We start from the raw sequence: 19,498 nt of genomic DNA, 5'->3' as shown, positions 1-19,498 counted from the left end.
CCCCAGCTTGTTAAGCTCCCCCTTGGTCCGAGATAAACCCATGTTTTTCTTATCTCTAGTTCCCTGTGGTGGCTTAATTTACAGTCTAAATTCCAAGCATCCACAAAGGCATTTTCAGGGGGTTTCAGTGGCTGCTGGTGGTCAGAGATGTCATCTGTCCCATAACTTGAGGTGGTCCTTGTTTGGCCAGTGATATGTGTATGAGAAGTTGCCTCTTTACAGTTTGCCACAGAGGGAATTTTTGTCCGGATGCATGAACCAGGATCTCATCTCCACCAGGCCTGGAGTCAGTGCCATCCTGTTGCTTCGTTCTGTGCTTATCTCATAAAAAAGTCCTCCTGTGGCCCTAACAGTGTTTGAGACAGGCAACTGTGCTCTTTAAGTCCTTACAGCTGTCTGCCAACTACTCTGCCAAATGAACTGTGATTTCACCATATAATAACTTAATTATCCTTAAAATCTGAGTCTGCACTAATATATTACGAAGAATCAGTTACATGGAAACCACTTCTTGTAAATCAATCTTTAGAGGCAGGTCGTGTGAATGAAAAAAATACACCTGAATCCTGTGCTCTTATGGTGCTCAATGAGATAAAAAGTGGCTCTGTGGGGGTGTGCATGTCCCTGTGGAGTAAGTATTGATTCAGTCATTTGTTCACTTACTGACCAGTGATATTGAATATCAGCAGAAGTTCCCTGTCACTTGTATACAGCACAAAAGATGTACGATGCTTAGAATAAACTAACAGTCCCTTTGTAACTGCTGAACATAAGGCTCAATTAAAAATTCAAAATATGTGCTTTGACTGAATATTAAATATTGGTTTTGGTTGTGCTCCGAAATTAGAATGTACAAGTTCACAATCACAGAACAACACCTAGAACATTTTGTGGTATCAAAGATAAAAGACTTCTTAGGGAAATAGTTATCCCAATGTACTTCCTCAGTGTCAAAGAAATTAATGTAACTTTCTGTAAATCTTGCAAGGTTTGTCTTTTCTGTAGAAAGTCATTCCACTACAATCACATACTTCTGTAAATAAAACCTAAAGAAGTTTGAGGCCATCTTTTGAGTTTCTTGGCTCTACATACCTCCATTTTAAATATATTTTTTTCAATTCTGTGTGTCTGAAGTAGGTTAGGAATGTGTGTACTTAGTACTCTGTCCTTAAAAAAGACTGGTGAGAGGGGATTTAACTGAGCTGATGCTACAGGCCAGGTCTCTGTGCCAGCAAAGCGCCCACATGCTCAGGCTGAAACCGATTGGCCGGGATTAGTGTGCTGTCTTTCTAATACTCACACACTGCTGTTTGCCTCCACAGCTTAAATGGTTTCATAGGAGAAATTTTTTCAATTTTCCAAGTTGACACAGAACAGTTTTTAATCCAGCAATCTCAGCGGCCGAGGCTGGATGTCATCCTGCATATTCCCAAATTCCAGCTGTTCCAGCCAGCAGCCAAGCTAGCAACAGAATGAGTGCAGAGCTGAAGCTGTGGAAAGCACAGCAGATATTCCACAAAATTACAGACCAAAAAAACATTTTAGCCATTTAACAGCCATTTCTCAGCTGGTAAAGATGGTGAGGCTTTTCCATTCATGTTAGACTGGAAAGGCTTAATTTTCAGTTTGCTGGTATTTCCATACAGGTCAAACAGTATTCCTGGTGAGGACAATCCTGCTGAATGGGTGGAACTAAATCCTGTGAAGAGCTGGCATAACTAGCACTGTTTTCCATATCTTCCCTGTGAAGGAACAGGTTTGTAGAAAACTATGACAGGGCCTGTGTTCACCCCCAAGCATTTAGAAATGCAAATAAGGTAGGCTGTAGAAGACTAAACGTGGTTTGCAGTTGGCTTTGGAAAGCTACCAGTCAATGCACTAACAGTCCATGGCTAATCACTTCTCACCTCTAGGAAATGAAAAGTTGGTACTATGTTGGAAATGGGCAAGACTAATAAAACATGCTTTCCTATGGGATCCAGACGCAAGATATTAATGATTTAAACTATTAAATTCTGAACTTCATAGAAAAGCCTTCCCAAACCAAACTGAGGACAGACAGTGTCAGCAGTAATACACTTGAAAATTGCAAACACAAAAGAAAGAGATGAAAAGGGCACTACTTCACTATAGTTGGGATTAAACACAAGGGCAGGTTCAAGTAGTCGGATTGGGAAAGGGGGGAGAGAAAGTGTGCATGATGCCAGGGTGGTAAAGAAACTTAATTATGCCCAAGAGTGTTATTCACTCTGCACAGTTACCAATAATGTAACTGGATACAGGGCATCCACAAAATTTTTCCTGTCATGACTAATGGTGAACTGTGATAGAGTTCAACACAGAGAAAGACCAGAAGCGTTTTCCATAAGGTTGGTAACTGCTGTGACAGACTGCTCTTTCACACTTTCCAGGCCTCCTCCCCAGGAGACTAAACTGGTCATCTGTTCTAAGGAGAAAATATGCCATAACATTTTAATTTCCTGGCTCTATTTAGTTAAATGTGTAGACAGTGAAAGTGATTTGGTTGATCACTGCTAGATGATACACAAACCACCCTTTCAGTGAATGAGGTCCTTGATTTCTTTTGTTGTTACAGTCTTCCTCCCTTTCACTGCTTACCTATTGCTTTAAAGGAAGAGACTATTTCTACATGCATTTAAAAGTCTGACAAATTCAGCTTAGTAATAATCATGAAATGCAAAAAAAAACTGACAGAAAGGGAATTAATCCATCAGTATTGTCATGATGTAAAAGAAAATTATTGACCCATTTTCCTGGATTTGATGCAGATTTTTATCTGAAAAATTATATTAGATGTTTATCCAAATATATAGCAAAGTTGGGGATGAGTTCAAATCCTTTCTGTACCTGAACAGCTCACCTTTACTTTGGCAGAAATCAAGTCTTTACAAAAACTTATCATTAATTCCAGAAGCATATTAGACTGACTTTCTAATGAAATCTCTTATTGTATACTCTAATCTCCTTCAGGAAATGACCATTGACTGGGTCAGACTATTCTTCCTTCATTTTAATGTTCTTTAAATTTCCACCTAGTATGGCTGTTTCAGGAGATACCAGTTCCATAAACTGCTCTGCATTCCATTTAATTCACACCCAAAATTTAATTCGTATTAACCTTAGGAGTTGCATGCTCTAAAGAGGACTAAAATTCTGTGGTTACTGCTGTGATGGATTGGCCAGAAGACTCCAAGCAGTAAGTCAAAGTCGCTTTTCCACACCCAACACTAATGCATTATTTACATGGGATGCAAATTGTAACAGCATGTAAAAAGACCCGCAGGATCACCTTTGAAGAAGCGTTAGGAGGCACTGCTCAACAATTTTTTCTGTGTCTGGAGCAGGTACAGGAGTTTCTAAGCTCCAGCTGAAACGCTTATCCCAGTGCTTAACTTGCGTTCACCGAGTATGGGAAAGCAGCCCTGGAATGGCAATGACAAGCCCAGGGCCGCCACCTCGGCCGTGCGCGCCGCTGCAGCGGCTGCTGCGCCGAGAGCACCGGGCACCGGCTGGGAGCGCCGCCAGCCTCCGAGCCCGCTGCCCTCCCCGCCGCGGCCCGGGCCGGCGGGTTCAGCCGGGGGGCACCCCCCTTTACCCCAGCGTGGGTGGGGGACCCAACCCAAGGACTGGGCTCGGCGCCCGCAGCCTGGCCGACCTCGAATGCCGCGGCGGCGTGCGGCTTCCCTGCACGCTGCCAGAGCCCCCTCGGGCAGGGCCGGCGACCCCCGCCCCGCTCCCCGCGGGGGGATCGGCTGGGATCGCCCGTCCGGGCACGGCGGACGCCCCGGCACCGGCCGGGAGGAGCCCTCTGCGCCCAGCCCCGGGGCCGGCACCCGGCGCCCCCCGCCCCGCATGCCCACACCCCCTGCGCATCCCCGCCCGCCCGCGGCCCCGCTCCCCTCCGGCGCTGGCGAGGGGCAGGCTCGGCTTGTTCCTGCCTCCAACTTGCCCCGAGTTAACTCGGGTTTCCCCCGCCCCGCAGGGTCTGCCTGGGCTCCCGGTCCTCCGGGAGGGCGGGAGGGAGGGGAAAGGCGTGTCCTGCCTGGGCTGCCGCCGCCGCCGCCGTTGGAGGCAGATCGGGGATATAAAAGACCTGGCCGGGGGCCGGCGGTGGCTTCAGTGAGCGCGGACGCTCAGGCCGTGGGGAGGGGGCGCAGCGGGGCGCGCGGAGCGGCGGCGGGACGGGCGGAGGCAGCGCGGGGCTCGCCGTGGGCAACCCCAATGCGTGGACTATCGGCTGCTGCATTATGCTGGAGCTACAGTTCCGCTGAAGGGAGTTTGCACACGGCCGGCTGGGCTGGACTGCAGCGCTGCCGTTCCTTATGAAGAAGGCACAAGTGAGTGCGGCCGGGCGGCGGCGGGGTACCCACCTGCCCGCGGGCGGGGCTGCCCCGCGGCTCCCGGCGGAGCGGGGCCGGCACCGGGGCCGGGGCTGGGCCCGCGGGCGCGGGCGCGGAGGGGGCGCGGGCCGGGGCAGCCGCCGGGCGGGCAGTGCGCGTCCGCGGGGGCGGCGGCTCCCGGGCTGTCCGAGAGGCGGGCGGGGGGGACCCGCCGGGGGTGGGAGCCGCTGCCGCCGGGGAACGGGCTGGGGGAGCGAGGTGAGGGGGAGAAAAAATAATATCGCCCGGTCTTGCTCTCGGCGTTCCGCAGCCCGTGGAAAAGTTGCAGCAAACGGCCGGACCAGCGGCCGATCCTTGGGAGATCTCGGAAGGCACTGGGGAAAATTGCCGTAGTAAATCAGTTGTCTGTGTTTCCCTGACGAGTGCGAGAACATGAAATAATGGGGGGCAGCAGTGCAGTGGCTGCGGTTCCCGGTGTCTCCTCCACGCCGCTCCAGCGTGCGGCGCCGGGCGGGTGCTGTGGGAACCCCGGCATTTCGCCCTTCGCCCTCCCGCATCCCGCCGGGAAGTGCCGCTCAGTGCCGCTGCGGGGGCCCTTGCCAGTATCTCTGCAGGTTCTGTAGAGATTTCAGTCACTACGCTGTGCATTTTTTAGAAGGAAGCAAGGGACAGACATGAGTGGAAAATTGTAACAAGAAGTGGCTCAAGGAAACTCTAACGGGAGAAAGTTAAAGGCTGGACTTTGCAAGGTGCCGATGCCCTCTAGCCGGGCAGACCCCAGCGAGAGCCAGGACTGCTCCGGGAGAGAACAATGCATGGACACGCACACCGCTGCCTCTGCGCTGGGGGCTTTTCCCTCCTCCTACTCCTCCTCGCTGCGTTAGAAGCGAGATAGTTTTGCCTTCGTCTGTTTCTTGGCAATTGCTGGGTCACCTACACACCAGTGAAGACACTTCAGAAGTCGCTGGAAAAGACATAAAACATATTTTAAAAAAAAGATCTTAGCAAAGTATTTTGGGTAGTTAAATAATTTTTCAAGAGATGAGAGGAATTAGAGATACTCACATTCTGAAATATTTAAATCTCACCTGATCGAAGCACTGGAGGATGTACCCATGTTTAAGGACTTAAAACTTGGAGACTTAATTTTTATGATTCTGATGTACACTGGGGTTTTATCTTAAGTTATCAGCTCTGAATTTTAGCAATGTGTATCCATTGCTGTTATTCACATTAGATTACTATAGATACTTTGAACAAAGATGTTTCAGATCCTGTATACACAATTATTTAAATGTACTGAATAGATTATTAATTGTGAAGGGTCTCTTAAAGTCTGAGAGTCATGTTTATGTGTTTACGAATGAGGATTTATGAGTGGAAGCAGTGAAGCATTTTATTACACTTGAACTGTAAACTTATAAAAGTCAACAGACTACTTTTGCAAATTCAGAGCAAAGCAGGAACAATCCATCTCTCCCAGTAAACTGGGAAAGACAGGCAGTCTTGGCATTCAGGACCATTTGGCTTGACTCAGGGACTCACAAGCTGTAGCCTGTGGAGCAGCTTCTTGTCATGGTGGTGAAGCATCTGTCAGCCTTCAAGCAGTTATGCTTCCTGCTTTTTGGAGGCACTGACAGACTCCTAGTTCTCCAAGGGGTTGTTTCCTACATTTGAAGGAGTAGCAAACAAATGTGATACCAAACCATTAATCATTCCAAGGGGATCAGAGCAGGACATCCTTCAAGAAGACTTGCCATCAATACCATGAAGACCCTGCGCAAAGAGAGCGAGCAAGTGAAGGTGGTACAAGGAAGAGAGCTTTAGCCCATGAGGGCACTCGACATATTATAAAGTAAATCTTAATCTATATGCTCTCTGTGGCTACTTCAGTCACTGTCTAGACTGGTAACTGTCATAATGGAGAGAACAAGATCAGAAAACTGGGAAAAAGGTTAATATTTCTTACAATAAAATATTCTGCAATAGACATAGTACAGAAAGCAAAAACCACACACTTGCTGAGCCTTGCAAACACTTGGTTATGCCTGGATATTGTTTAAAATAAATCAGGGATTTTGATCTTTGAGGTGATGTTGCACAGTGATAATATATAAGTAGTGCAGCTGAAGGAGTAGCTGAGTCATACATCAGCACAACGAAAGTGCTGAAAGATGAGTCCTGTTGAGCACTAGACTCAATGTGAGCAAGTTGGTCCGTTTATTTAAATCAGTCTTAACCTGAGAAACCACAGGAACTGCAGGAGCACATTCCCCAACACTGTCAATCCTAGAAGTGATGTTTATGAAACTCCGTGCTTTGATGGACACATAACCCCCCTGTTTTAAACATACCAACACCTGGATTTTTCTTTACAAGTCATGATTTCCTTAAAGAAGTGATTAAGCATTTAGGGTTCAGTCATACAAATCCTTTTTCAATGAGGCTATTTCCATGAATTAATCTTATTGAAGGATTACTTGGATGAGAGGATTTGTAGGCTTAAATACTTAGTAATTAAAACTATTATCAGAAGTGAGTTTATGTCCTTTTGCATGCTAATATGGCAACAAATAAAATGTCACTGATGTCTGGACAGCCTTTTACAATTTGAATAAAACAGGGTTAGTGATGCCAGTGTGATATGATCTTGCAAAAACATGTAGCAGTTTTCTGATTAGCTTGCTCTTTGTGTGATTTGAAGACAACCTAAATAGGATTAAGTTACTAAGAAATATGTTGCAAAGAGGGGTCACCTGTAGGGTAGCTCTGAAGGCTGATAAGGTATCACAGATACATGGTTCGGGCACTTGATCTCCTGCAGTAAGTTAGATGCACATCCTCTTAGAAACCTCAGTATTGAAAGTGTCTTAGATTTCAGCAGAGCTTTCTGCCTCTGATCGTGTGCTTTATTGTTGGCAGTTAAATTACTATCTTAGGTTGTCCTGTCTGTATGTTTGGGTCACTAAAGTGGAAGCCTCTGTAGAAATTATTGTGGATTGGTACCTGGAAAAAGAGTTAGTACTTAAATTGGCACTTCTAGTCTCCTGTCAGCAGGCTAAATCAGAAATGCAAATCAGATACCTGATACCTTGGTGTGAGCTTGATTTTAGGTGAAATAGTGATTTCTGATCATCAGTCTTTCTTGCTCATTCTGCAAAAAAATGAACACTAGGAACTGGAAGATATTTGGAGCTCATGGCAGGTATAGATCTGCTGCTCATTAAATAGGAAAAGAGAATTTGCTGTAGCCATAAAGATGCTGTGCAATTCATATTAGGCAATGGACTAAGGTCTCTGTTCCCCTGGTTTTGACTCTGTTCAAGGGAATCCAGTTTGCAAGTACTGCAGCTGGAAAGAACATCCTGGAATAAAGAGTGGTATGGAGAATAAACAGCAGATGACCTTGAAAGATTCAGGGGTGGGGGAGCATTTTGTAAGGACTGTTTAGTGATATTTTTATTGATTTCTTTTCTTCAACTGCTTTTATTATGCACCTGCAAGTTCTTATCTCTGTGAACTATTTAGCACGTGGCTTTGTCGTTTCAAGTGAGGCCAGTAACCCAGTCTTCTCCTGACCCAGTTTTGCCATTGCACTGAAATCTGTTTTTTCCCTTTATGCACTGCATGTCAGTCCTTCAGGTACGGCTCTGCAAGCTGACAGTGCCATTATCCAAGTTTTGTTATGTGATTTAATGGTATGCTGGCTCATGCAATCGCCATATTGTACGAAAGTTAAGAGTTGGCAAGATGCAGCCCTTGGCTTCGGATGGGCAATGCTCAGTATGCGGCATGTAAACACAACACCCATTTATTAGAAGCAAAGGAAGGAAAAATCTCCCTACGCAATTCCATTTGAGTGTTGTGGGAGCTGACATGAAAACGAAAGTGCTTGTTCTCGCCCTGGTCTTTGGTGTGCCAAACCTGAGATTAGTCAGCCTTTTAAACACGCTGTAAAACCGCTTGTTTTTTGTTGGTTGTGTTTTTCTCCGTGTGTTTGTGGGAAAAGGAGATGGATGAATGTAAGGTGAGTGGCAAGCAGTAGCACTTCTCTTTTAATTGTGTTGTTTGGCCCGTGTTTGTATTGCCAACCCAGTCATATGTAAACCTGCAAAACTGACTTTTCGTAAATATTACCGATGCTGAAATAACTGGCTGCGGGGGGCACATGAAACACAGGCTTCTTTGCTGGATGGTTTTACTAATTGACAAATGTAAATAGTATCAGACATCTATTAGTATGTGAATGAAAGTATGAGAAAACAAAAATGGTGTTAAGTATTTTATTTTATTAAAGCTGGTAGCATGTACAGTATCAGAGGTCATTGATAGTATGATAATGAAGACATTAATTCTACTGTATGTCTGAATAAAGGCCAGTTTAGGAGGTCAGATTTATGAACACTTTGGATCATATTAGTGTAGAAAATAATTGTCATCTGATTTCCTACACTTATCTAATAACCTCTGGGTGAATGATTGGTTGCTGTTTCTGTTTAAACCAGGTTTAAATTATATAAGGTAGATGAATACAGTAATTATTTTAAATCTCATTAGGAGTTTTCTGCTCTATATGTGTTTTTCCATTATTGTTGCTGTGTGGAGCAGAGCTAATTTTTTGTGCAAGGTGGAAATAGCATCACGTGTAGCATCAGCAAGATACCACTGCAGGTATTGCCTGAAGAAGTCCCTTATGGTTCTCACTGCTGTGCAGCCATACTGTGGAGCACACTGTTTTGCAAAGTGGGGAGGTAAAAGCTGATCTTCGAGCTATTTCATCACCACTTGAAGCAACAGTAAAAGTGAGACCGTGTGCTGCAGGCTTGGGGGACTGAGTGCAAGCTCCTTTATTGCAGGGCCAATAGCTAACTGCTGCTTCATGGTGGTCAGTGCTCCTGGAAGGATCTCTCCAGCCTTTCACTTACCTCCCAGCTCTAAACTTTCATTGCTGCTAAAGAACACTTGGTTATTTTTGTTTTTCTTCACTTTTGCTGCAAAACCTACTCAATGGAGAAAACTGAGTTTAGGACCCTCAAGATCATATTTAGCCCAAGCCACAAGAGCCACCCTTTCTCCCACCTGTATGACAGTCATTCACATGTACTTGTTAATGTTCCAGTGAAGAACTTCTAAGAGTCCAGCTGGCTATTTCAGTCTTCTTCTACCTTCACTGGCTTCTCACTGTTTTTAGGCAGCAGAGCTGGGAAGTCAGAGAGAGGTGTTGTGTCCTGGCAGCCTTGGAGCTGGGCCAGGCGGTGGGCTACATTCTTCAGCTTAGACTGATGCTCTGCAAAGTATGCAGGTTTAGTCTGGGCTGTCACAAAAGGAAGCATGCATGGTCTACAGCAATTAACTCTGAGTTTGTGAACAACTTTGATTCAATCCAGACTGACAAACTAATCTAGAAAAATTTACGTGAGCATACGCACTAGAGTGAGACAGACACACATTCACATATTTTCTTGGGTAGCATCCTAAGTCTCTGGGAAGCTTCTGACTATCTAGTTTATCTTGTTGAAGCTGTTCTGTTGAAGGTTTATTTGTTCAATCTTGAGGGTGGCTTACACATGAGCTAAGAATGTGGGGGAGACTGTATTTCAGACCTCAACACCTAATTCACAGATTGTGAATCATGCCACCCTCGAACCTCCATTCAGAAAGATTTAAGCATTTTCAAGTCAGTGTCTGAAAATATCAGTCTGTCTGTCATATCTGTTCTTGTAGCTTGGCCAATCCCACGTGACTGAACCTGGCTTCAGTCACCTTAAATGTCTTAGTGATGATAATCCCTTACCCAGTGTCTTATTTAGCAGGCCTTCTGCCTTTCATTTGTTCTGCTGCCATCAGCTCCAGGAACATCAGTTCACTGACAGTTAAAACCAAGAATAAATTTAGTCCAATTAGCTCTGTCATCTATTCTTTAGATATACTTTGAGAAGTTTTTAGAAGCACCATAAATACAGCTTTAGAGATATGTGAAGTGTATGCAGTGTATTTACTGTGGACCTGTATTCTGCATTTGCTATGGCTGGAATCTCTGTAGTTGATGTAGTCAGGATGACTTGTACTGATGACCTTCCAGTGTCTTTCCTCCTAAATGAATCACACTGTTTTGTAACTTTTCTCATGAGCTTATGCTTGCTTCGTAGCAGCAGACCAAGGTATGTCTTCCTTTTATGTTTGCAGCATGATACATCATTACTGGATAGATTCTTTGGTCTGTTTAGTAACACATGACCTCTTAATTACTTTTGGAAAAAAGTTATTCTGGCAGTATAAGTCAGACTGTAAAACCAAGTTGTGCATGTCCTGGCAATCTGTCTCTGTTTAAAACACAAAATGAACTCTGTGCAAGGCATACAGCAGCTCTTTTCGTAAGACTTGTTCCAGGACAAAAGAATGAACTTGATGATGTGTATATAACACATTCTGAAAATGTGGTGTGATACACAGATATAAAAATTTCATTTAAAAGAAATTAATATATTTAAACTTTAAATATTATATTAGTGTACAATACTGATATAAAATACTATATAATGTTTGATGTTATAAAGTGCCTGTAATGTGGAGGGTTTAAAGTGTGTAGGAAAATTTCTTCCACCATTTCATGTTGGTCCAAAAAAATTCCTGTCTCTTTAGAGAGATTTCATAATTGTATAAAAGGGGAGTATGATACCAAGGTGCTGGCTTTTGTGGTCTAACTGAAGTAAGACACTAAGGAGTCAGGCATGATACATTTAAATTAATAATATGCTGTATATATGCAAAATAATTCACTAAATGAAAAGAAGTGCTTAGAAATTTAGGGAGGTTGAAATTTAAACATGCTAATAATCTATTGTAAAAAAGTCCTAAGTTCCAACCCTCTAATTTCCACCCTTCATTTGCTCATTATTAAGTGAACTCAGCAAAATTTGTCTTCTGCATTAAATAGCAAGCAGGCAATATCGTGCATTATGTCTTTAAGCTGATACAGATCTGAATGTCAGTTCTTCCTGAGATTTGTTTTTCTTTTACTACTTTGAAGCATGCAGGAATAGGACCATTAGTCAGCCAAATGAATTTAGGAAGCTTGTATAACAGTGCTTGGCACCCTCTTTCATTTGGATTAAAAAACATGTTCCTGAATAAACAGAGCTTTTTGGTGGTTATTTTAAAAAGGAGGGAAAAAATCTATCTCCAGTATTCATATTTGGTGTCTTTTTCAAGTTACTGTGCTTCAGCAATGTGTGCATTGCATTTCTGTTCTAACAGCAAAAACTACCAGTGCTGTATTTGACACCAGTTTAAATGATTCTGATGGATGTTGCTTTATTTTCTAGGAAATGCAAACCTTTCTTATAAACTATAAATTTCATTACTGTCACTGAAGGTGCTTTGATCTTCTGTTTTATAATCCCTGACAAAGAATGTGCCCTAGGTTGGCCATGCACTATCTAAAACTTCTGGCTATAATTGTAGTCTGTTCCAAACTGTTTAGATGTATTTATTCAGTGTTTGTTCCATTAATAGTGGAATACTAGCCAGTGTTTCAGGCTGCAAAAATCAATGAAAAACTTACTCTTTTTAAAAATTGACTCCAATCTCAAGTCGGATGGTGTTCATAGTACTCCATCCATTTTCTTCTGGATTTTTTTTTCTTATCCTCATAGCTCAAGGCCACATCTGAAATTGTCAGCAAGTTTATCACCTCTTCCCCTCAAGACAGAAAATAGCTTCATTTCTTTGTGCAGCTTTCCCACCATCTACTGTGTTTAAGTTGGTGTCCTCACCTCTGCCAACAGAACTTCTGCTCTTCCAGTATCCACAGTACTGAAGGTGTGTCTATCAGCATCTTGTTTGCTCACATATGCCTTAAGCTTCATCTCCAGTGTATGTTCTCTATATTTTTTCTGGCATTTTTATTTCCCATTACGTTTTGGAGCCCACTTCAAATATTAGTCCTCTGAATAACCTGTTGTCACTGTACTTTGTATCATCTGTGGAAACAAAGTCTCTTTGGACAGGATTAGAATGAATCCATTGTTCCGTGGAATATATTGGTTTTTTTGTTTTACAATTCTTGCAAGCTATTATTACAGTTAGGAAGAGTCCTCTGAAATACTGCTCTGCCATTTCTAGAAGTGACAATACTTTTTTTTCTCTGTAAAGTCAGTAGTTTTCTTAATACATTAAGAAATTCTTGCTTTTTTTTGTTTGTTTGGTTTTTTCTTTTAATGGTCAGACACGTGTTGAGACCAAAGGAAATCCTTTTAGAAGTATTTGGTATTGCCTTCCCCTGTGTGTCTCAGCTCTGTTACCTAACCAAGTGAGAAATACCTGATTTGCTGCTTCCATTTTGCTTTTAAAAAGTTCTGGTCTAATAAGTTCTTTAAATAATTGAAGTGAATTTCTATCTTCTCATTCAGTGCATTAAAAAAAAAAAAATCTCTTCTCACATGCAGGTTTTAGAGATCAGCTAAACATTTGCCAGTAATGGTCAGATTCTCTACAGTACTGTTGGTCATTTCCCACTGTAACAGAATGTTGTTGACATTTGCAAATGGCCTGAGACATATGTGAAGTTAATCTCCTTTTAGCCTACTAAAATCTGGTTCATTTCTATTGAAACAAGTCAATTCCATCCAAGAACACTATTTCAGTTACTGCTGAATTAGTACTTGTTCAAAGTGCTATTTGTCAAACAATTATGTTCTTTTTGCATTTATTCACTATGAAGGAGTCGTCTTCTTAACATACATACTCCATTACTTATTTCAAAGTAAATGGTGCAATTCCTGTAAAACTGGGAAGATTTTTTCTCCTCTAAAAATTGATAAGTGTCACTCAAGTAAGCTTGCTAAAAATTATCGATTATGAGAATGCATAACTAGTCACTGGAATTTTAGAGTGCAGACATTGAAAAGTAAATGCTCTGAAGATATTTACACTAATCTTCTCAAAAATGGCTTATATTTTCTGTGAGATTAATTATGGAAGCCAAAGAAATTTCATAATAGACTAGGCAAATTAATGTGTCTTCTTTAATAAGAATGATCCTAAGAAGCATTTGAGAACTAGGTGTAAAAAGAATCCAAGAAACTACATTATATTGTGTCAATATTTGTATGAGTTTTCTATCAGCACATCTGTAACAAAGATGCTATTGAACCTGTACCAGAATAATTTCACTACTGACACTTGCCATTCTTTTTAATTCACATGAATACTTTTGAGCAAATGTAAAGCTCTGTATCACACTACACATGATTTACAATTCCATTTTTAATGAGTAAAAGTAAAGGTAAAAGAACTGTTTTTTCAAAGTGTTGTGTTTTGTTGTATTGTTGCAGATGCTGTGAGAATAGCTAATATTTAATCTCAGTTATTTAACTAAATTCATAATACTGTGTTACTGGTGTAAGAGTCATGTTTCATGGGCATTTGTATCTAATAGGCATTTATATTTCTTCAAAATTGTACAGATTTGGGGAGCTTTTTTTCTCAGATTTTTTTCTGTCCAGTTATGTGTGTGTTTCCATAGTGTAAGCTGAATGATTTAACTTCTTTTTGGAATGCTTACCCCACAATTTCTGTGGTTTTTTTTTAAGGAACGCCACAAGGAGAGCTTCAGGTTTAAGATTAGATATTTACAGTTCTCTCTAGTTAGCATAACTCAAATAAAAACATCAAGATACCATGTGAATGACATTCATATTAATTCTGCAGTCACAATTCTGTGATGATGAAGTTAGCTGGGATTTATGCTGTGTCTCTTAGCTGTAAGCTGAGAGCACTTGCATGTTGGTATATATCGTAGTAATGTGCCTGTTCTTCCTGGACACATAGCAGAATTGTGGGGAAACACTGAAATACGAGAAACACTTTGATGGAGTTTCTTGTTGTTAGTCTATACAAATCCCAATCAAAATCAAAAACAAACAAGAAAATAACAACAAAAATAAAAACAACAAAAAAACCCACCAAACAAACAAAAAAAAAAAACTCTAAACCCACCCACAAACCACCAGAATATTAAAAATACAGTTTGTGTGAACAGATGTAAAGATAAGGGCAGGATATAAATTGTAAGTTGGGTTAATTTTAAGGTAATGACAAAGTGATTATAACTTCATAGATTTGGTGAACATGGTGGTTTTTAATTTTCTTAAATATATAGTACCTCTTAATACATTAACTCTTAATTCTTGTCTGTCGAATTAATGAATATGTCCAGAGTTGAAAAGAATTTTTCTTACCAGCTTGCCTCTATTGTTGCATTGCTAGCAGCTCTTGCTGTATTTAATTTGCTTGGTAGAAGGCAGATGGGAACTCTGTATTAATAGTGTTCAATGAAAGGAATAGAAAAGCCCAGTTCCTGTAAAAGAAATGCGTTCAGTGCATGAAATATATTTGTGTTTCAAAATGGATGAACAGGGAGGAAAAATGGAAATTACTTATTTAGATTCTTAAAAAATAAAGACCTAATAAAAAACTTAAGTAGCCCCACAGTGTATCCCTCTTATCTTAACAGTTTAAGGGGAAAAAAATTAATTAGGACAGAAAGCAAAGTGTAGAAACAAGTCATTAATTTGTAACATGGCAAAAACCTAAAAGGTAATGTTCTCCAATTGTCAGTAACCTCATATAGTTCAATCTTGTAATAGGGTTCACAGATTGATGACAACATGTGCAAGCTACATAAATTACTCAGGTTAATTGAAACTAAAAGAGATTCTGAGGAACTTTGTAAAGGTTTAGAGGAGATGGGAGAACAGATGGCATGATGGCAAGTGGAGTTTGTTATGTTGGAGAGCAAGGGGGATGCATTTTGGAAGGAATGTTTTGAACTAATTGTAACTGAATTAATAAAGGCCATTTCAATTACTTCTTGAAAGGTACTTCCAAGCTCTTATTTATGTTCTTGTAGCAATGCTTGGTCAGGAAAATGAATGAATCAAAAATCCCTATATTGTGCCCATAGTAGAACAAATCAGACAGCATATTGGGATGCAGTAGGAGCAGAAAGAGAAATTCGAAAGTGGAGTGCTTTTATGATAGCGTTCATCAGCCATCCCAAAAAAAGTTCTGGTTTTTCCCGTTGAAAAAAAGAGCATAACAGAAATAGGGATCTTAAAATAGGCAAAAGCATTATAAGGGAGCAATTTGCATATGATGAGAGACTGAAAGTTGATTGCAAGAAACTACTGAATGATATGCAGAACGTAGTAGAGAGAATGATTGCTGGACATTACTGTTCCTTTCTTGGTATAAGAATAAATAAATACTTAACAGAAGAGGCTAAAACTGGCAATGCCGCCTTAACACAAAATTACCACTCTGGAAAGGTTTTTGACACTAGATATAATATGGCTTGAAATGCAGCTTGATATATGTTAGAACAAGCCCAAGAGGTCACATCCAGAAAGGGGTAGTCCTAGTCTTCTCATCCTTGCACATCTCATCTCCTCCTCCACTCATTCCTCAGGGATTACTTTTTGTCTCTCAGCTCAATTGGCTAGTCACTGGCTGAATTTACTGGCTTGCTTAGGGGTCGGGTGAATGTCAGGGGGAGGGAAGCTGCAGGGAAGGAGCCCTCAGCTCTCAGCAGCAGGGAGCTGTTAGATGGCTTCAGACCATCTCATTAGCCTCCTTGACTGAAGAAAAAGGGATTATACACTTAAGTAAGTAAAACGCCATGGTTATTTCAGTTTACACTCTGTGCATGAAATGTTTCTCATCTTCTAATTCATGCAACTCAGAAGAAATTTTTATATAGGCAATGCATTCTGTAAATCTGAATTACCAGGTTTCTTCAGTTTTCCGTGGGCACCAGACTAATCATGTACTGATCTGACACTTCTTATTTTTCAAATCTTCATTGCCTTAATTGTACAAGTCAGGTTTGGCCTAATTATAAACTCAGTTTCATATACAACCATCTGCCAAAATTACCATCTGTAACAATTCAGCCTTTAGCTTAGAGGAAAGGAAAACACTTTTAAGATATATTGTAGCTGAACTTCAATTATATGGGAAAGTAATGACAGCTGAGATGTTTATACTGAAAGATTGTTCTTTTACCATGTGACTATCAATGGTGAGAAGTCAAAATTTTAAACTTGTTGCACAGCTCTAGCCATTGGAAACCAGTGGAGTTTCCATGCACCATCCCCGAAATATACTCTTGTACAGCACTTTCGTGTTAGCAGGAAAAAACACTTTAAAAATGTGTCCACTTTTAGAGGTGCATAGGAATGCATAGGTGCATATAGGTGCATAGTATGCTTGAGTTTCTGATGCAGTAATGCACTTGCTGGATTTTTGTGTTAAAGGAAGCATTTTGATCAGTCTCACCCCATTTTTGCTACCTTAAACTTATGTTTGCCTGGAAAAATGTTACACATGTGTTGAAATTCTTAAAATGGCCATTCTGACAATCTGCTTTCTTAAAAAAACCCAGCAACATATGCCTCAGGAAATAATTTCAGACAGAATTTATAGAATTAACAATGGCATGATGCATTTTAGTACATCTTGAAAAGGGAATTTACACTTGTTTTCTACTGTAAAAATATGCAGTTAGAATAATAATAACAACTTTTTTTCATGTGCCAATATTTTTGGCATATGAAAATGCTTTTGGTTTAGATCAAAAACCTGAAAAAAATATAGTTGACTTTTCTTACTAATATACTAATGTAATTACTTTAAGACAAGGCATAATGTGTTTGTAATTCCAGCTTGCTGAGGTAAATGGCTTATTGGCTGCCCAGTGCTTACGTTGTCTTGCAAGCATACTTAAATGTTTTGAAGATTAGTTTTTAATTTGATGTGTCTCTTACCTGATTTGTCTGCAGTCTCACAGGCTTCAAGGCATTTGAGAATAATCTCATACATTTGTCTATTGCTTTGGATAAATATTCTTTTCACAAAAGACATAGATCCATTATTAATGTACTTATATTCTAATAACAGTGTAAATGTAATGTATCCTTTTACAGATCATTACCTTAAAGCTAAATTGTTCACTTTGGTTTTATATATGTATAGGAAGACACGCAATTCAAATTATGTAGGAAATAAAATGCTGTCTGACATATGAGGGAACTGAGTTGAAATCAGGCTCTGGAAAAAGTTATGGCATTTTGTGAGGCTTTTTTCCCTGGTAGAAAGTGTTTTAAACCTGATTTTGTCTTACTCTATGTTATTTGGAAACAGCTAAGATAAACTTGTATGAATCTCACAGGCATTTCTTGGAGCACCACTACTATGTGCAGCTCAGTTTCTCAGGTAAACTGATAAGAAGTACGTACTCAAGATCTAATGAAACTTCAGAAATTTATAGTTTTAGGGGAAGTGGAAACCTAGCAGTGTTTTTATGATCAGCTCAATGAAACTTTGTTTGGTTATTGACAAATATGGAATCATGGGCTCCAAGTTTTTGAATGGTAAGGTTCAAACTTACACATTTCCCAGGGAAATACCTTGACAGACATTATGCTGGCTAATGGTCGGTTAACTAGTGTACCAAGAAATGCTCTATACAAAGAACAGAATTTTTGCTGGGACAAAGATGTTCAACATGTTGAAAGTCCTCAGGAGTTTCTTGTATCTCTTGATGAAGGATGATGAAAATTTAACACCAAGGACAGGAGATGCAGGTTTCATAGTTTCACTTTTTTGGTTTTTTAGTATGCTGACTCTTAAGCGGCTTGCCTGTAAATACTTTTAATCTTTTCCCCTACCAAAGTATTTACCAAAATCTTTGGCAGTTTTTGTAAAACTTGACTATGGATAATTGCTAAAATGTCCACAGGGGCGGTTTATGGGAGCAGAAGCTGACCTCATTGCCTAACAACATGTTTTGTTTGAAACAGACAGAACATAATGTGGAAAGGATTATGTATTTTATTTAAATCTCAAACTGTTTCTGGCAAACAAGCTCTATTTTGTTGAATTTTCCTCATTCATTCTCTTATGGCACAGTGTACAAGGTGCTTGAAAAACATAGCATTTAATCTGTAAAATCATGTTTCTAAATCATGAATGACACATCATTAATAGGCATCATGTGGGATAAAGTAAATTTTGTGATGAAAAATAGTGAGAAGGAGCAGAAATGCAGGCTTCACTATGGAAGACCATTACCTTGCCCCATTTCTGCAGCTGAGTTGTGTAATGGCACTCCCTCATCCTACTGGAGATCAATATGTTAAAAATACTTTTCATCCTTTATACATGCCCCAAGGTAATGATTTAGGTTTAAAATAATGTTTATAAAAGCATCTTTTGAATTCTAAAAGGATAAATAACAGTTTTTATTACTTATGTTTAAAATTTTAGGTGTCACTACTGATGATAGAAGGAAACCTAAAATATCTGTTATTTATTTCCCAAGAGATCCAAGATTTAACACAGCTGTAGAGCAGAATGACCTTCTTTCATCAGTGTTGTAGTTGGTGTTGAAACTTTCACCACAGGCCTGGCGAACTGATTGGTTCATTGTTTTATTTTTTTAAATCTCTTTGTCCTGATTTGAGCAGGGATGGAGGTAATTTTCTTCCTAATAGCTGGTATAGTGTTGTGTTTTGGATTTAGCATGAGAATAATGCTGATGACATGCTGAGATTTTTAGTTGTCAAGTAGAGCTTGCCCGAAGTCAAAGACTTCTCAGCTTGTCATGCCCTGCCAGTGAGAAGGCTGGAGGGGCACAGAATCTGGAGGGGACGTGGCCAGGGCAGGTGACCCAAACTGGCCAGAGGGATATTCCATGGCATGTGGCATCATGCTCACCATGCTCATGGGGGAAAGCTGGCTGGGGCCACTGCTGCTTGGGAACTGGCAGCTCAGCAGGTAGGGAGCACTTGAATCGTGCATCACTAGTTTTGTATATCACTATTGTTTTGTTACTATTGTTACCATTCTTATTTTCTTCTTTTTATGTCCCCTTAAACTGTCTTGATCTCAGCCTATGGGTTTTCTCACTTCTGTTCTTCCAGTTCTCTCCCAGATCCCACTGGGGAGGAAGACTGAATGAGCAGCTGTATAGTGCTTAGTTGCCTTCTGGGGTTAAACCACAGATACAAAATACAAAATCACTTTCTTCACCAACATACATGTTACATCATAATTTGGAAAGTTCTCAACTGGGG

General features: G+C 40.6%; 1 protein-coding gene across 4 annotated transcripts in view; it reads left to right on the top strand.

Annotated features, from left to right (window-relative positions):
• Positions 1-4,158: 4,158 nt before the first annotated feature.
• KITLG (KIT ligand) overlaps positions 4,159-19,498 on the top strand; it is a 56,578-nt gene continuing 41,238 nt past the window's right edge. For all 4 annotated transcript variants that reach the window (XM_059472102.1, XM_059472101.1, XM_059472100.1 and 1 more), the window contains exon 1: positions 4,159-4,358. In XM_059472102.1, the coding sequence (XP_059328085.1) occupies positions 4,344-4,358 (15 nt within the window). In that variant the 5' untranslated portion in view covers positions 4,159-4,343. The remainder of the gene's footprint in view (positions 4,359-19,498) is intronic.

Source organism: Ammospiza nelsoni, chromosome 5 (genome assembly GCF_027579445.1).
Source record: "Ammospiza nelsoni isolate bAmmNel1 chromosome 5, bAmmNel1.pri, whole genome shotgun sequence".
Taxonomy (NCBI): domain Eukaryota; kingdom Metazoa; phylum Chordata; class Aves; order Passeriformes; family Passerellidae; genus Ammospiza; species Ammospiza nelsoni.
Note: the sequence above shows the minus strand (reverse complement) of the source record. Positions and strands in the feature narration are given on the sequence as shown.